The 18,180-nt window shown below is 37.4% G+C and overlaps 1 protein-coding gene across 13 annotated transcripts in view; it reads right to left on the minus strand.

The window, feature by feature from the left end:
• PTPRM (protein tyrosine phosphatase receptor type M) overlaps nt 1-18,180 on the minus strand; it is a 453,822-nt gene that overhangs the window by 35,796 nt on the left and 399,846 nt on the right. For all 13 annotated transcript variants that reach the window (XM_032122179.1, XM_032122255.1, XM_032122222.1 and 10 more), the window contains one exon: nt 15,753-15,789. In XM_032122179.1, the coding sequence (XP_031978070.1) occupies nt 15,753-15,789 (37 nt within the window). The remainder of the gene's footprint in view (nt 1-15,752; nt 15,790-18,180) is intronic.

An 18,180-nucleotide genomic window follows, 5' to 3' on the forward strand; every position in this document is an offset into this window, starting at 1 on the left:
TCCTGTCTGTTTGTAGCCGACAGTCTTACCCATAATGCTCAGTGTGCCACCCCAATTTTAAACCAGTGCTTTAAAATCACTGAGCCAATAAAGTAAACAATATAAACTATAAGCTTAACATCCATACTGAATCCATTACTGAACTGTCACACTGCAGTAAACAATTAGGGGCTCATTTAGAGGAATGACTTAAATCAGCTAATTGGAGAACAAATGGATAATGCATTGGCCTAAATGTTCCTCTAGCAAAGAAGCCAACACTCTTCAAGCATTACAAAACCATACATTGACAGATGTGAGCAGTTTGGCACCCATGTTTTGGTTCTTTGAGCTCCGTTTGAAAATAAAATCTTCACTGTGAAATCAAGTATTTAGTAGAAAACAGTAGTAATATATTATTACTATATTGTCATGGCAGAGGGCTTGGACCAGATGGTATTTAAAGATCCTTTCCATCCCAAACCATTCTGTGACTTTGTGACTCTATGATACTATAAGCAAGCCAAAACCAACTCACTAGGCAGATAACATCACAGTTACGATGTAACTTACTTAAATCTGAAATTTAAGAGAAAGGATGGTAATAGACTAGAACCCTTGAATTTTTAAAAATTTGTATTTATTTACATTTAAAGAAGCTACACATTCTGCCCCTTATTTTATCTGTCTTTAAAAATGACGTATATATTATGAGTTTCATAGGTTTCATTATGGTTTTGGTATCCTTACAGGTTTCCTTGAATTGCTTTCGTTGCTCATGTAACAGGAGAAAAACCATTTAAAACAACAGGAAGCTCTGACTGTTAGAACACGAGAAATGTCAGAAGGTCTTAAGAATAGAATTAACAGCAGAATCTAAAACTACAGTTTCTGAAATTACTAAATTCAAGCTGCAAAACTGAACACCTTCCTTTTCTTCTTTTAATTAACAGCACAGAACAGGTGATACTCTTGTGAGATTTCATTCTGAATTACAACAAAAGTTTAATCGCTCTCCATCATATGGAAATTTACACCAAGTATTTTACTTCCACCTGAGTGTCCTGGATATGTAATACAGTCATGGCCCAAGTGTAATTTTGAATGTCACAGTAATATAATTAGTATATATTATAGTGAAAGTTTAGCTTGTTTCTGTTTTAATATTATAGGATTCAATGTTAATTCTTTGGCAATTAAAGTCATGACAGCACTGGAAAAGTTTCGTGCCAGCCTCTCCTACTGATAGAAGGATGCAGAGTATTCTACTCACTGTAGGAAAATACTATCTCTGTATAGCTTCTTCCTTCCTCTCAAATCTGAAACAAGTATATAGCTAAATTACTACTACTGTTATCTTTCAAGGAGCTTAGCTAAAAGTAGGATGAGGGAAATGTGGTTTTCCACAGAGTAGTGTCCTGGAAGAAGTCTTCAAGTTCATGACACATTATTAACATTACGCTTGATCAAGGACAAAAAAGTAACACCACTATTGCTTCAAGAATCCTGGTTTAATGGGGAAAATCTAGATGGCTCCACTGCATTGTCTCCATGGGACTGTGCGATGTTTCAAGAAATTTGATCTGAGTGTATTTTTGGTAATGCTGCAGGAGAGGTAAGAAAAGATCTTCTGTCTACACAGGTCTCACCCCCTTGCAAGAAGCCAGAATCCTTGAAGAACTGAGGTGCGATGTACCAAGTTTCTTTATGTATTAATTCAGTTTTCTTTCCCACAGATTCACTTGAGATAAAAGACAGTTGGGCCCTACACTGAAACAGTCATTTCTTTTTGACAGCTCTGGGAAAACCTGCAACAATTTAATCCTGATTTTTCTTTCCCTACAGACTACAATTTGTGTTGTGATTTAAAGATTTCTACATTTCAAATCCAGAAATCTCAAATTACAACTGGGAAGAGATCCTAAACACTACTATATGCCTGTAGATTTTGAATTTTTCATTCTCTATAAAGAAAAAAAGATAATAAATTATAAGAAAAATCTTTAGGGAAAGTAATGGCTTTTTGCAGGCTAGAGAAAGAGCTGACCTATGACAAGTCTTTCAAGCTTGATTCCAAGTGTACTTCTAGAAGAAATGTCCTATTCTGCAGTGCAGAGTATGCTCTTCTCAATCTTACTATCTAAATAAGACAATCATAATTAGAAATGCTTGACAGGATTTCCTACTCTCCTTTTATATTCTCACACGCTTTCTTGCTTTTCCACTCCAATTCTTACATGTAGCCTCCAAACCTCTTTCACTTTCAGGACACCAAAAGAAAAAACCCCACCCCAAAACCTACCTTAAAGTCACAGAAAGTAATTTTTCTATACCCCATTTTTCTTTTCTTCTTGGCATTTTAAAAAGTATTTTCTGGCATATGAATAAATTATTACTTGTCTCCAGCAAGAATTGAAAAGCATTAGAGGCTAGGTAGGGTTGTGGGATTTATTGTCCTGAAGAATGGAACAATTTGATTCCAGAGACTTGTGGTAGGGGGAAAAAGAGCCTATAATTGTTCTAAGCATCAATTTAACAGATGTGTGCACAATAGGCAGAAAGGTTATTCTCAGCAGTTGCCCCCTTGCAGGAGGAGAAGGTCTGAAGAGAAGGTACTGTGCGACCCGACAGAAAGCCTGCAGCGCACCCCATTAGCTCCACAATACAGTACTTGGTATCAGAGATCTCTGCTGCGAAAAAAAGAGATCAGCAACATACTGCAACCAGAAGATGAAAAGCAAAGGAAAATAAGAAAAAGAAATCAACCCTCCAAAGCCCTAGCTAATTAAATGTATTATTGAAAAACTCAACAGAAACGATTGGTTGTATATATTACAACCATTGGTTCTACTACCAGCAGTAGTTATTTGCTGCTCTGGGAACAAAATCATATTAGGAAATGGAACATCACACAGCTTTTAAGAATGGTTTAGACTCCTTAAAGCTGCTTTTGTAACCAGAGTTTTCTAGAGCCTCTATTTCTGCTTGCTATTGTGAGACCCACTTCTAACAACTGGTATTGCTACTGGGGTATGTGATCAATTTGAATGTGATGAACTAGCCCAGAATACAGGAAAACACATTCAGATGTAAGGAATAAAGCAAGCACACAAATAAACAAGTAAAGCCTGAATCCTGAAGCATACACAGCACTTACTCACACAGGACTTTTAAATCTATGGGTCATTTTTCAATTTCTAGAAAAGCAAGCAGCTTAGACAAGGAACAAATAGCTTCTAAAATATTTTTCTAGCATAGAATGTCAAATCCACAAGCTAACATTTGGTCCACCTGAGACCAAGCTCAGTAATAGATATTAAAGCTAGAAATGTGCAGAAAATGAACACATACCCTTAAGCTCCAAAGGTTCCCCAGGGACAGTGCATGGGCAGTGGGAGCCATAAATATGTGCTGATCGAGGCAGGGGACTGACAAGATGCAAGACTTATACCTGCAGCAGTTAAATTCCATCTTGAAAAGAGCGCAAAAATACCCCTTACAGTGAGTAGACACAACCACACCACATGAGGAGGTGATTATAAAATGGTCCCTTCATCTACTGGTTACGGCAGTTTCTGGTAGCAATGATAACTGCCTCCACTTTTTACTGCTGCTTGCTGCTGTGACTGCCTACAGCTTGACTACTCAGAGACACTAAGCTAACATGCCTGCTCAGAAGGAGCTGTATTTTAGCCCTCATTCTTTTACTATGTATGTTCCTTTCAAAATGAACTTGAGATACAGTGAGTGTTTTCTTACTCAGAGATATGGCTGCATGGCAACAACAATAGCAACAAAAGCCCAAAAGCAATGATTCCCTTTGCAACTACAGTGTCACAAACCCCCAAACCCAATATGTAGCAGAAATGGTCTAAAATACACTCAAAAGCATAAAACCAGAGTGGAATAAAATATTGGGAGAGGAGACAACAAGCTAGTAGATTAAAATGTACAAGAACTCTTGTTTTCCTAATAAACCTCTTGGGATAGATGTAGCTGTTAGCAGGATAACTTATTTCACAGGAGGAAGCAAAATTTCAAACTTGCACTGCCAGTCCAGAGATCTGATAATCCATAAGCACATGTTATTTGCTCTTTTAACCATACTAGAATTTGGAGATAAACCCCTTCAGAAAAAGGTATGTAATAAACTGCAGCTAATAGTCACTTTACACTATAAATATCTCTGACTGCAGGCAAGGGAACATCTCTCGTAACTGGAATACATTTTTTCCCTACTCAATAAGGGAATGTGCCCAAGATTTTACCAACAGGAATTTGCAGGTGCATCATTATGTGATCAAGTTTTCATGACTGTTCAGTTCTGTTAGTCTCCCAATTACCTCATGGGAAGCTCATTGCGGGTCAGCAGCTTTGCAAACCTGGACACCTCCTTAGGCGACCAGGTGTAGGCTAAGAAGTCTTAAGATTGAATTCTAGTTTTCCTAAAGTAACCTATCCTCATCTTTCTACCTAAAACAGTCAGCTTACTATAAAGAAAAGGTACAGATCCCAGTTGTGCTGACTTAGACAACTCGCAAGATAAACTGCTGCTTCAGTATTTTTTTATAATTCCATGGCCACACAGCAGTACAGCTGTTGCTGAATCATCTTCACCTTCCCAAATTAGCTGGTTTCTGAGTGGAAGGTACTTTGAAGATCTGCTCAATTGCTGATAATTTGATTTGTCAGGAGCAGTCTTCACCATATGCTTGTTGAATAGTTATGGTAGCATGCATTGAACTTTCATTCATGCTTCCAGAAGTTCTTAAGGGTTTAATGCCTCCATGAAGTCCAGAACAAAACTCTGCTGTAAAAACTTCAAAAACTCAGGCAAAGATCATGCAGTCTTTTCTCTCTCAAAATAGGTTTAGACATTTGTTTTCTACTGTAACATATACACTTAAATTAACTGTAAAGGTTTATGCAAGAGCATTTTCATAGGCACAGTATGTGTGTTCCTATTATATGAAGAATTTTGGTATCTGAAATAGAGCTGTAGTCAAGGTATCAACTATACCATATGGGCCCAATGCTCACCACTAGCTATCAAAATGCATACAGATCAGTCTTTTGTGTTTTTAGGTCTCAAGAAAATAATGAGGTCACATAGCCTGGAGGTCTTCTAAATGCTTTAATAAAGTCCTCCCAAGTCTGTTCCAGGAACTACAACAGCACTGAGGGTAAAAGGTACCCCAGTGCCACTCACCTGTCCACTTTTACTGTAGTCTCCTCCAGGCCTATCACTGTAACAGTTAGCACACTAAAAAGCAACAGACATTTGTACTGGCAAAACTTGGCCACTAATGCTTCAGTGTTATTTATTAATTGCTAGTTTCTAGCTGTCATACACATTTTATGCACTAAAGAATCTCAATGAAATAAATAAAACCCCTGTAATGAGCTGAAAAAAGGTTTTTGCTTTTATCCCGTTATTTCATTTGAATTCATATTTAATTCCAATGTTGAGTGTGATGACATTTGAAAAGCACTTTCTAACTTCAGCCTCATAAGTATTAATTATTACATAATCTTCAGCAGGGCTATATTGTAATTATACAGCTATTCTGGATTTCCTGATAAAATCTTCCTGCAAACGTCTCTTGCCTTGGAAAAAATATAAATGAACAAAGTTGTGGATGACTTACCAACAAGGCTGGTTCCCTATAGGTATATTAGACCAGCAAGGAAGCCTGAGGCTATGCTACTCTCATGTGAGGTATGGCAAAATACTCTGCCCCAGTCTTAGACCTTATTTTAACAATTCTTCCATTGTAGTAGATTCAGAGATGGCAAAGAGAGAAGCCACTTGCTTGCAGAGGCAGTAATGAACTCATAGGTAAGAAAAGGTATCATTTTGTAAGCAAAAATTCTACTAGAACTTAATTGACAAGGAAATAAAATTGTTTGTTTTCTCCTAACACTAGTTTTAACCCAGGCTTCAGAACATACCATGCATATCAAATATATCTGAGTTGCAGCCAGTCTCCCATTTCTTCTTTTGGCCTTTTGCAATGATACCACCTTACAATGCCTCAAGAAAACAGTATGCAGCAACACTGTTCCACAGTAAGTCACCTCAGCTATACTCAAGTGAGTTAATCAGGATGGAGATACGAATTTAAAATGTGCTTTTCATTATTTCCTTACTTAGATGGATTGTCAATAAAAACCAGATCTGACTGAATCCTGTTAGCTTGACATTTCCGGAAAGCGCTGCTTATAAAGCAAGCTGAAATGCTTTATTGGGACAAATCCTGCCCAGTGCAGCTACTGGCAACACAGAGGCTTTCTACTGTATCCTTTTCTCTGGAAAAACACAGCTTTCTCTCATTACCAGCCAAGGGATAGCACAGTGAATAGTAATTGGCTGATTTTCAAGCACAAACTGAATCCTACCTGCATCAAGCTAGCCAGTCAGCCAGCCCTGCTGCCTGCACACTGCTGTATGTGAAAATTGGCTTTCACAAAATGAAATGTTCAAAGTGCTTTCAAGTCCCATTAGCTTTCAACAAGGCTTAGATTACTAAGTGACTGAGGAGCATGTGGAAATTTTATGTATAGCTCCCACAAGACTGACCAGTGCTTTGGCTGGCTTTCTATACCACCTACTCCTATATTTAGAGTCAGCACTAGACCTCTCACAGGAATAAGAAGAGGATAAGACTGACCTGTAAATTCTCCATCTATTTCCAAAAATAAAAAGAAAATAAAACCACTGCTATTTACAATGTACAGTAGTGGAGAGCCAGAGTCCCACTGTTTTATGAAAAAATGCAAGTGTTTCACAGATAGCTAAAATAAAAAGCCACTAACGCAGAACACCATTCGGAACTCCCGGTTTAATATAGCGATACTTAAAAATACATATCCTTTGAGCAATGACAAAACTCCAGAGATTTTCTTCTTTAAAATTGCTCATTTCATAAAACTAGATAATTGGTTTGAAAATGCATATTTTCTAATTGTGTGTATATTCACATACACATCAATTGTAGGCTAGGGCTGGATCATTTCTCTTGCTGGCATTTCCTCTGATCCTATTCTGCAGCGATTCTGTGGCTAGTCAGATGGGGGAATGTGGTATTTATTCTCTGGAATATCATATGGCATTTTCTTTTCTTTATTGATACAGATTTAACTGGGCTGGAACAGTGCCTATCTCAATGCATTATTTTGTCTGCATTATGGTACCATGTAGAAATCCCAGTCCAGGACTGGAGCTCCACTGTAGCACAAGTGCATCACTTATTAAATGCCCATGAATACACAAAAGGTGTTCATGCCCCTCACAGTTACAAGAAGCCAAACACACCTTGAAAGACAAGAGAAGCAAGGTAGAGTTTGAATGAACTGAACAGTCTTGGTACAATATACAGCAACCACAACACGACCGCTTCTACATTCCTGAAAAATCTTACACGTTCCTGTTCCATGTTAGTATTTCCACCATGTTCAGAAACAAGTCATTGCTCCACTTATTTTAAAGTCTGAGACCACACTTTATTTGTGCACTCTTGACAGGTGCTATTTAAGACATTTTTATAATACTACAGCTAATGCTGCCAGCTAAGTTTCCATCTAATAAAGTGTTACACACTTATTGATTGACATTTCTCCACGGCTAGATTTCCAATACAAGCTCAGTTTGTTCTACTTGAACGAAAAAAAATGAAAATGTCATATGGTTTCCCAAAGAATAAATAGCACATTTCCACAACACCTTTTGACTACTCACAGAAGTACTGCTGACTGGTAACAGAGGAACTGGCAGCATCAGAAATTGTCCAGATTTAAACAGTTAGCCTGAGATGAGACAAAGCTGAATGCAATAAAAGCTGTGTACATATATGTACATAGTACTACTGTCCTAATGCTCATATGTACCCTTATGCCACTCAAGAAAGCTGCTTTTTCTGACCTTAACTGCAGGAAAAAACAACAAAAAAAACCAAACCCACCCCATCAAAACAGTGTAGTTGTAGTTTAATGTCATTCATCCAGTATAACAGAGTAACTCTTTCTTTCATAAAATTTGCTTGCCCCACAGCAGAGATGTTAAATGGTCCGTTCCTCTCATTAACATTTTCTCAGACTGGGTAAATCCAATATCTTTCAAATTCTGAATTACATGTAACGGTCCTGGGGCTTAAAAATTCCCTAGTGAGAGTTATGTGGGATACCTGAATAATGCCAGAGCCTTGAATCTTTACCTTGCAGCTTTTAAGACAGCACTGCTGGACAGTGGCTTGCAGGGAGTGTGCTTCAGTTTTTTCTTCTATGAAACAGAAAAGCTTTAAATAATGCAATTGTAACTAGGGGCCTTGATGTATTTTCTGGTGGAGTGTACTGGCTACAGAGAAGTAGGTCTCACTCACACAGGGACCTTCTTTCTCTCTATGTACTACAGACATTTTGATTGTTTAATTACAGTCAAGCATCTTGGAAGAATGATAAGTGACTCATTTGGGAACCTGAGATACAGGTATAAACACATTCAGATGGAACAGCAACGAGGTATTGGCTCTCTGCCTGAGGTCACAGCTCTGACTGAAGGCTTATTCCAGGAGGCTTGAGACCATGGTTCAAACCGAACTGTCTTTGTGAAAGCAGTCCAACAGTAAGTTTCAGTTGCTGAATCAGTGTTTTCCACTAAGAAAGCTGCTTTTGTTTCTATTTTGTGCATTCTTCTCAATAAGCGTGATTTGCATCATGGAAATATGAATACCTATTAATCACTCATTCTAAATTGCTCATCTGAGCTTGGAAAGACTAACACATACAGATTTTTTTTTTGTAAAAAACATGCTGCATCTAACATTTCCAAAACAAAAATCTTAAGTAATTGACTTGTTGGACTGGGTTCTTCATATCAACTTGTAATGCAGAATCAATTTTGATGATGGATGAGAAGTTTAAGATCATTTTATCCCCTTCAGTAGAAGGTTCCTTAGGGAATGGACAAAAGAACCTAATTAGTTTTTTGCATTTCTACTTTCTATTTCCATGTTGAGTCAATCATAAGCATCAGGATGTAATAAAATCATCACTATTCTCTAGCTCAAAAATATGAGTTCATTTTGGCTACTTGTTTCTTTTATTTTTCCCCAAGGACCTTATTGTGAAGGAATGTTGCCCATGCATGTGAGTAAGATATTCAGATGCTGTATTTTTTAAACTTGTACTGGGAGTTTAAGTGCATTAGCATGAACACTTTACCTAGATAAACAAACAAGATAATTTAGTCTACATTAAAGCATAAGTAAAAATGATAGAAAAAACCTCTGTCATAATTTATTGTCCTGGTAAGTATCTCATGAGTGAGATGTATCACTCACAATGTATATTTATATTTAAGGATAGAGAACACTGGTACATTTATTCCTTCCTCACAGAAATAGTCAGTATCAAACAACTATTAGTCAGATCAAGATATGTACAAAAGTAATAGAAATAAATGTGTATTGGATATTTTTCCTTTTAATGTCAAGGTAATTATGGTTAAAAATCAAATCTGCATCACAAAAAATTCAGCACTATTATTCGTTGTTATTTTTGGGGACCACCTGGTTATTTTCACCACTTCAAGTAGGAAAGGGCAATGTAAACATTTTAATTCTGTTTTTTCATTATATTTTATGGGAGACTGCAGTATTTGATATACACTGTCAACCAGGAATACCATTCTAACCTGCCATGTATTTGTGCTTAATACAGACACAATACATGAGCATGCTTGCAGCAGAATGAGATTTAGCAGCAGCAGAGGGAATCTCCACAGTCTACATCTGAACATGCAACTGCATGGAAGGATACAGACGGACAGGGAAAGAAATTAATCCAATAAGCCTGTATCTTTTCTTGTTTTCAAAAGTAGTGCTTCAAAATCACCTGGACTGTCATGTACACTGGTGGCCATATCCATATAGAGATTTCAGTTGCCACCAAAGGATATGTAAGAGAGAAAAGATGACAGATTTCAAAGATTTGGATATGGTCACAAGACAAAAGAAACCCCCCCAACTCAACAACAACAACAAAACCAAAAAACAAACAAACAAAAGCCCCCAACTCCCTCCAAAAAACCCACCAAAACCCCCCCCAAAACCCCCAAACACCAAAAAACCTAAAAAGCCCTGCCTTATTTTTTTCTTGATACATTTGTTTCTGAAATACATTCTATTTTGTAAATTTGCTACACTCCTTTTTTTCCCTAGCAGATGAGAAGACCCAAAAGCCTTCTTCTTCCAAATGGCTGAAGACCATCTGGTAAATACACTTCACAGAAAAAAGATGCTTTGCCTATGTGATTTTTCTGACAAACTGTATTTCTCTGCCTCTTTTCTGCTTTAGCATTAGGCTTCACTGATTAACAGGTGTGTTAACAGAACTCTGTCAAGAGTGCTAGGTACCTTCCCTATCAAGCCCAATTTATGGCTGATTCTTTGTCGAACATGGAAAACTTCTCATCACGCATCAGCTTTTCATAATTTGCCTTCCCCTAAAATACAGACATGCAGGTCAATTTGTAAGGCTGATGCTGTATACATCTTCCTCAAACAAAAAATGGATTCTAGTGCATAATATAGCAATTAGGAGTCTAAGCAACACTAATAGATGGTCACCCTTATAATGTTCTTTACTGAAAGTGTTTGGTTCACAAGGACAGCATGTTCAGCTTCTGAATTTAAGAAAAAGGATAACTTCCTTGTTTGCAGAATATATTTTATAGCCACATTTTTTAAAGAGGACCAATATATTACTTTTCACACAATCTTCTATTTACTACATTACAACTTTGAAACATTGCCATTTGCCTGATTTGCCTCTAATTATTTACTGCAGACTCTCATTTCTCTTACTTCTTTATTCTGATATGCCGAGATCTGTTGTAACTTTTCTAGTCTGATTTTCACAACAGACAAATCAAACCAGTATCTTGTGTTTGAGACAAAGATCTATATATGCTCTGAAGTCCTTTATGTCTGATTTACTGCAGCTCAATCTGTGTGGGGGAGATGATAGGAAGAACTGCTTTTTCTTGCTCTGTGGCTTTGACAATGCAGTACAGAAAAATCATCGTTTTCTCAAACTTGTTTCACAAGCCACATTGACAAGCAAGTGCAAGAACAGCCTGCATGGGATTTAGGAATTTATATTGGCAAATAAACATTAAATAATTATTTATATAGTATCTAGAGCTTGTTTGTACTTTCAGAGAATTTCCAAAGGTATATGAAAGGCGGGCATCTATTCCATGCAAAATGTAGTCACACGCGAAGAATGCAAGTGCCTTCGCCTAGCAACGAACCTATCAGTGGCGTTCTAACACTGCTCCTGTTTCACTCGGTCTATACACAAAGATTCAGGGAAACGACACACTGCAACAAAGCCTAAGTCAACTTTGTACCTATTAGAAAACTATGCTAGCTCTGCACTTACAGCCTTCCACCTGAATGGGGTGTCTCATTCCCTGCACAAACAAAACTACCACACAGCTGACTGCAAGAAAGACGGGAAAATACAGAAATCATGAAAATAATGAAAGATAGCTGTTCTGACAGTTATCACTAAAACCTCCTATTACAAATGAAGAGGCAGATAGAAACTCTGGTATTCTCATGTACCATAAAGTGGCAACTTCTAAAAGTTTTGACTTTGATGGTTACCAGCTTTTAGTACACCCAGTTTCTTTTTGTCCTCAACACTAGTGAAAGTACCAACTTTTAACAGATACTCAAACGTAATTGTTATCATGAGTCTTTGGTGGGTAACGGTAGCAAGAGAGCTAAGGTGAATTTACCATTCACAATATAGCCTGGAGATGTCACTTTCATATGTGAAGGGTCTAACTTCTGTACATGTTTGGGTCGGGGCAAAAAGTAACTTCTTTGGCGTTTGTCATCACTATGGCAAACAGGTGAACGGGGTTCTAGAAAGCCTCACGTTTTCAAAGGGGGGCTTAGAATGGGCTCATCTCTCTGTCTGAAGACAGATGGCTTCAACCACCTTTTTAATGTTTTGAAGATTAAGAAGTAAAGAACAGCATCAAACACAGTTGAATCTTCAAGATTAATACAGGTACATAGAATTCAATCACTTTGTATACCTATCAGGAAAACAGAATGGCTGTTTTCAGTCCCACACCCTGCAAAAATGACAGCATCTATAAAACTGAAAAATTGTGGACAACTATTTTGCCTTGCTGTTATTCAATTCTCCCTGAAGTAATTTCAAACGTTACTATTCATCTGGAGGCTAAAACCATAGAAGGAAGAGTTTCTTTGTGAAGAGAAGTGTGGAACTTCCAGACTGCTGTAGTCGTGACAACTTTTTGCGACACAAAACCAAAAAAAACATGCCAAGGAAGTTAAGGTTATTGTTATTCAATGTACTATTTCTGCTTCAGATGTCTAAAAGGGAAGTTTCAGTTTGAAAGAGAATGTGTTTTTGTTTCTGAAAACCCTTATTAAAATGTTCACACAGCACATACAGTTGTGTGTGGAAGAAAGACAAGTATTTTGCAGAAGAGAGAAGGAATATGAAAGGGCTTATTAGAGTGGCAAGTTTATGCTGTTGGTAGTGAAGACTGTAAACATTTTTTTTGTAAATATTTATTTTCAAAAGTTTCTAACTTATTCCTAAAAAACTCCTCCTGACTGAAACTTGACTTGATGTCTGTCTCCATAATAAGCAATACAGAAAGCAATTTAGCATCTGCTTTACAACAGAGGAAAAAGAAGAGGTTGAAAAGCTACACTGCTCCATTGTATCTAAAATTGTTTTATTTTCAAGGGTAACTTTTTATAGTCATTAAGATATGCTCTGAAGTACTTCCACAAAACATCTTAGATCCGGCTCCTCTGCATGCTCTAGCAAGCAGAGACAATCTGAACTGTGGGGAGTATTGAAAAGTCTGAGATGCACAAAAGAATGTACTTCATATATGAAGACATGCAGCTTGCATGTGAGTATCTGCTGTTTCACATGACTGACCTTGAAAACCAGCCCTGGTGGAAATGGCCATGAGTGATGCTGCAGAACTGTGTTAACATTTGTCACTCATCATTTACAGTTGCTGGTACTGTGGAGGAGGAAGCATCCAAAGCCCTTGATAGAGACTAAAAGAAGCTACAACATAGCTCAGTAAACTACCTGAGCTTCAGGAGACAAAGAACAAATACATACAAACCCAATTATTTTTTCCTGCTCAGTAATCAAGGTGAGACTTGCTAGATCAGAAGTCATACACTAATCAGAACATCCAGCAGTATCTGTGAGAATAAGCACTGTACAGATCTTCAACCTAATGCTCTCATGGAAAGGCCTGGTTAAAATTCATTGATTACCTAACTCCTGCGAAAAAAATAACCCTTACCTGCCAGTAAATTCAACAGATCATACAGGAGCTTGATATTCTCCTATAAAAAGAAGAATTATATCCATGGGAACAAGGGATATATAAAGCAAAATAATGAGTTTTTAAATTGCACCAGCCTGCTGGTTCTGCATGACCCAATATGCTGGCTTTTGACGAGGGATTCTTTTTAATCATGGTGACTCAGGTGCGGATGCCATCTGTTGATGCCAATTACAGCAGATCACCAAAAGTCTTTATTAGCTGTAAATTCAGTCTGCCACTCACATTATACTTATCACATAAAGGAAAATTGATATTAATTTTGTAATTGAAATTGCACACTCTGAATGTATTACTCTTAAAAGCTGAAGCAAAATAATTTTTGATTTTTAGTTGAGAAAGCCTCCATTAAGAAATTCTTTTAAAAAATGTTTCCTCCCCTAATTCAAGGTAGCAGCAGGATGCTATGAATGCCAAGGTGGAAAGCTACTAGTCTGCATGTCAGACTCTGGTTAGTATGAAAGACAGTAACACTTCAATAAACAGGTGATTAGGCAACTCCCAGCTCTGTTAAAAGCAGATTGGTAGTCTATTACAAACTGATTAAATTTGCCACTTCTTCACTTCAAACAATTATATTTGCTCATTAACACTTGATATGTTGAATGCAGCTTAAGAACATAGGAAAATTAAATATCAATCATTCTAACTCCTTGGAGATTTAAAACTGACTCACATAATGATACTTTCCGTCAAAGAACAATAGGCATGTGCACCTGTGAAAACTGCTGTGGAGGAGAAAAGGGAGAATGGGAAAAGTTATTTAAAGACTGATGAAAAGTAGGTATCAAGGGAATTAAAAATTCAGCTTAACTGTTGTGCTGCATGATGTATTCATACATAGCTGATGAAAGTGTGTTCTAAAACATTGCATGGACATTGCGGGCTGCACTGCAAGTTGTGGCACGTGATGGGCTTACTAATAAAGGCAGACATAGAATAGAATCATAGAATATCCTGGCATCCACAAGGATCATTGAGTCCAGCTCCTGGCCCCGCACACAGCAGCCCGAGAATCACACCATGTGCCTGAGAGCGTTGCTCAAATGCTCCTTCAACGTGATAGGTGGGCAGCAGAAGTGGAAGAGGAAGCACATTTAAATGGCTCATATTCTAAGATCACAAATTCTGGAAGTGTAAAACTCTGGTCTAAAAGTGTAATATTGACACTAGTGAAGTGGTTCTAGAAATAATATCTGTGTCCTGCCCCACTGTCATCTGACATGAAGCAGCACCACATTTGAGACTGTGGAAAGCTAAGGTACAGCAAGGCAGAGATATGAAACCTCCCACTGGTGGAAGTGGGGACTGGAGGCAGCAGACTGGGATATTTAAGAAACAAGTTAAATCACAGCAAGACCCCTTATTTGACATGGCCAACATTTTATCTGCTTTGTTAAAAAAATCCTTAAAAAGTATGGGACCTCTAAATCCAACACATGTTAAGATTATTTGGAGCATATTATACTCAGTACTCCAGCTGGGTCCCTTAAAAGGTTGAAATAACATCTGTGGGTGGAGCTCAGCTTTTTCAGATCCACGGGCAAATGCAAGAAGCTCTGTCACAGACTACCTATTACAAAAAAGATTCCCTCCAAGCAGTGGAGGAGCAATCGAATTTTCACACACATGCTATCCAAGCATAGGCAGGAGATTGACATATTGTTCAATATTGTGACTAAGTAGTCACAGAAGACTCATTCTTCCCATTTGTTCCAGCTCTGAACTTGACCAAAAAAATAAATAAGGATTGCATCAGAATGCGCAAATTATGTCTTTAAAGACAAGTACAAATTGAAAATTAATTTGCATGTTGATAAAAGAATAGGCTCTTTTTCTTGAGCAAGCTTTTAAATGACGGCCTGTAAAACTGTCTCTGTAGAACCCTGTGATGAATCCTCCTGCCAGTGTTTAAACATCTTTTGGTCCTCTACCAAAAGTTGCTAGCTGAAGAGTTTTGTATATTAAGGACCTGGAGCCTAGTTATCATCGAACAGTTAAGAGAACACACATTTTCATGACACTGTTGTCTCTCTGAACAGTTACCAAATATTTCTACCATGACTCATTTCTTTTTTCATGAGTAACATAATGCTGAGTAACTTCTTTGAAAAAGGATGCATTCTGCTTTTTTACTCAAAACCTATTTTAACACAAAGGTGAAGGACTGCTTACTTGAAATACCTGAAAATTTGATATTAATTCCATTTCCTCATTTCTACCTAAGTGATTGACTGGACTCTACCTTGGATATTGACTGTGGCAAAAATGCATGTTAGAGAGAATAAACTGCAATTCAAGTACCAAAACCTCTTAGCCTCACATAACCACAAGGAAAAGGTGATAAACTTACCTTGTGTGGCAATGTAATGATTTGGTCTATGATAACCCTAGAATAAATTGAAAAGAAAAAAAAAATCAGCAGTATGCACCTTGGCTATGTTCCTATGAGTGAATCTTCATTTAGGATAGTATTCCGTAAATGTCACAACAGTACAAATAATGTATTAGATGCAAAAGTTCTTTCCATTTGGAGAAGGGCAAGTGAGAAAGGAAACGAAAGCAAATGTGTTTTCCGCAGAATACTTAAGTTGCAGCCTTGTACATTAGGGGCCAGAGGTAATATGTTCTTTCAGTCCCTTGTTGGCTCTGCTGAAAATGAACAGCATGAAATCTTCCCTAGCCCTTACAGTTAATGGCATTAGGTGCTCATGGAGTCTGAGATACACCTTCACCTATTGCTATTGACTGCAAAGCCTACCCCTTTTTTAACAGTTAAACAATGTCAGATTTGCATTCAGCCTGGGGAAGGCAGGAGGGCATGGTGTTCACTCTGCCCATGGTGATTTATTTATGTTTTATTTCTCAACAGTAAAAAGGAGGATAAGTTCTTTGATTAAATCATTTGGTATGAACATACCTTTTCAGGACGAACATAATACAACTCTGATGACAAGAGCAACTTAATCACAAGTTGGCCAAGCAATAAAAGACCAACACTCTAAGCATTCTTTGCAACATGGAACAGGTTGCTAAAATGTAATGATAGCATTTGTATAGTATTTGAATTTCTGATGTGATGGGAGTGTCACCAAATGTTTAGATCATGTACAAGTATGCTGATCAGTTCAGTTGTAGGAGTGTTAATATTTGAATAGTGGTTATGATCATTGTCAGTCATCAGCAGGAAGAACTTAAGGCTGTAGCATGCATGCCACTGCAATTTCTTTGTGAAAGAGCAAGGGGAAATGTAGTGATACAAGGTGGGAAAGAATCAAAACAACTGAAGATACTTTGAATATTACAGAAAGAATAACATGAATTAAAGAACTGATTTCTTTACATGACATTGAAGCAAAATTTGGAAGTCTATGAACTGAGAAGTTCAGAGAGCTACAGAGTGGGTTTTTTTCCTGCTATGTGTTACCTAATTCTTAGTGCCTGGGATCAAACACTTCCATTTCCCAGTGAAAAAAAAGCATGGGAAAAAATACATCATAACCATTGTGTCTATGATGGTGCCATTCCCTTATTAACATGTTATACTGACAGCACGACAACTCTAGTAATAACTGCATGCAGGAGCAAAATTAAAGCTGCTTCTGCAGTAGAAAAAGCAGCGCTTCCAATGGAAACCTGACTAGCAAGATTATAAACACTCATGCTGTGTTTTGTGGCAGAGTTGTCTTTGGAGGATGCCTGCAGTCCTCCAAGCTCTGCAATGAAGCCATCTGCTGAGGATGAGGGAAAGACTTTTCTGGTTCTCAGGCACTGTTTCTTCTAGGGCCACATTCTCTCCATCCTTTTGTACTCCATAAGCAAAAAAACCTGTTTTCTATACAGCTATCTATCAGCATTTTATATGAGACTGTATGATCCAAATCTTTAGCTCTCACATACTAAAATATTTTAGTGTAAGATTCAAATCTGACACAAGAACATACCACTAGCCTAAAATGAGAACAATCCTGAATGTTGGAGGAAATGTGAAAGTGAATTCAAATCTAAGTCCCCAGTGTGAACTCTCTTTCCTTCCATGACAGATTACTCCCTTCAGAGATTAGTGTGGCGTCTAACTAAATGTATTTCCATATGTGCCTTCACTGCTCGGTGGCTGTGCTATACTTTCAACAGCAAGGGACTGAGCAGAAATCTGAGCTTAGTTTAATGATTCTGGAATGTGCTTATAAACATCAGTAATGGGAGGTATCTTCAGAAAGTTCCCTCAGACTTTGGATTGTTACAACTGAAGTACCTACTTTTCTTCTATAGCTCTAGCTCTTCCACATTCTGAGAAAAAACATCCATTACATTCGTGTTTCATACTAGAAATTAAATTTGAACTGCAAACTGTGACATCATTTTTCAAAGATGTAACTGCTGAACAAGAAATCTTTAGTAGGCACAGTTTCCTATGAAGCAACACTTGTTTTACTTAGCCTAACATCTAGCACTCCACGTAAACAGTAAAATTACTAACTTTGCTATCCATAGACTTCTGGCTTTAGATAAATAATATTGGCTTTTTAAAGATTTCCAATTCTACTTTTGAGCTCATTCTTTCAACCAAAAACACCTTGTCTCTTAAAGAATTTATTCTAATGTAAAACATTAAGTTAACATGATGCAGAATGAACAAAGAAGCCACTTTCAATAATTAAAAAGCCTACATATTTAATGAAATGTCTTGCTTGCATTAGAATTACTGGTTAACAGCTGCAGAATATACTTTGAAGGCGACTTAAAAGTGCAGAGATGACAAGAGACTGCAAATCTCTGCA

This window comes from Corvus moneduloides, chromosome 1 (genome assembly GCF_009650955.1).
Source record: "Corvus moneduloides isolate bCorMon1 chromosome 1, bCorMon1.pri, whole genome shotgun sequence".
Lineage (NCBI taxonomy): Eukaryota > Metazoa > Chordata > Aves > Passeriformes > Corvidae > Corvus > Corvus moneduloides.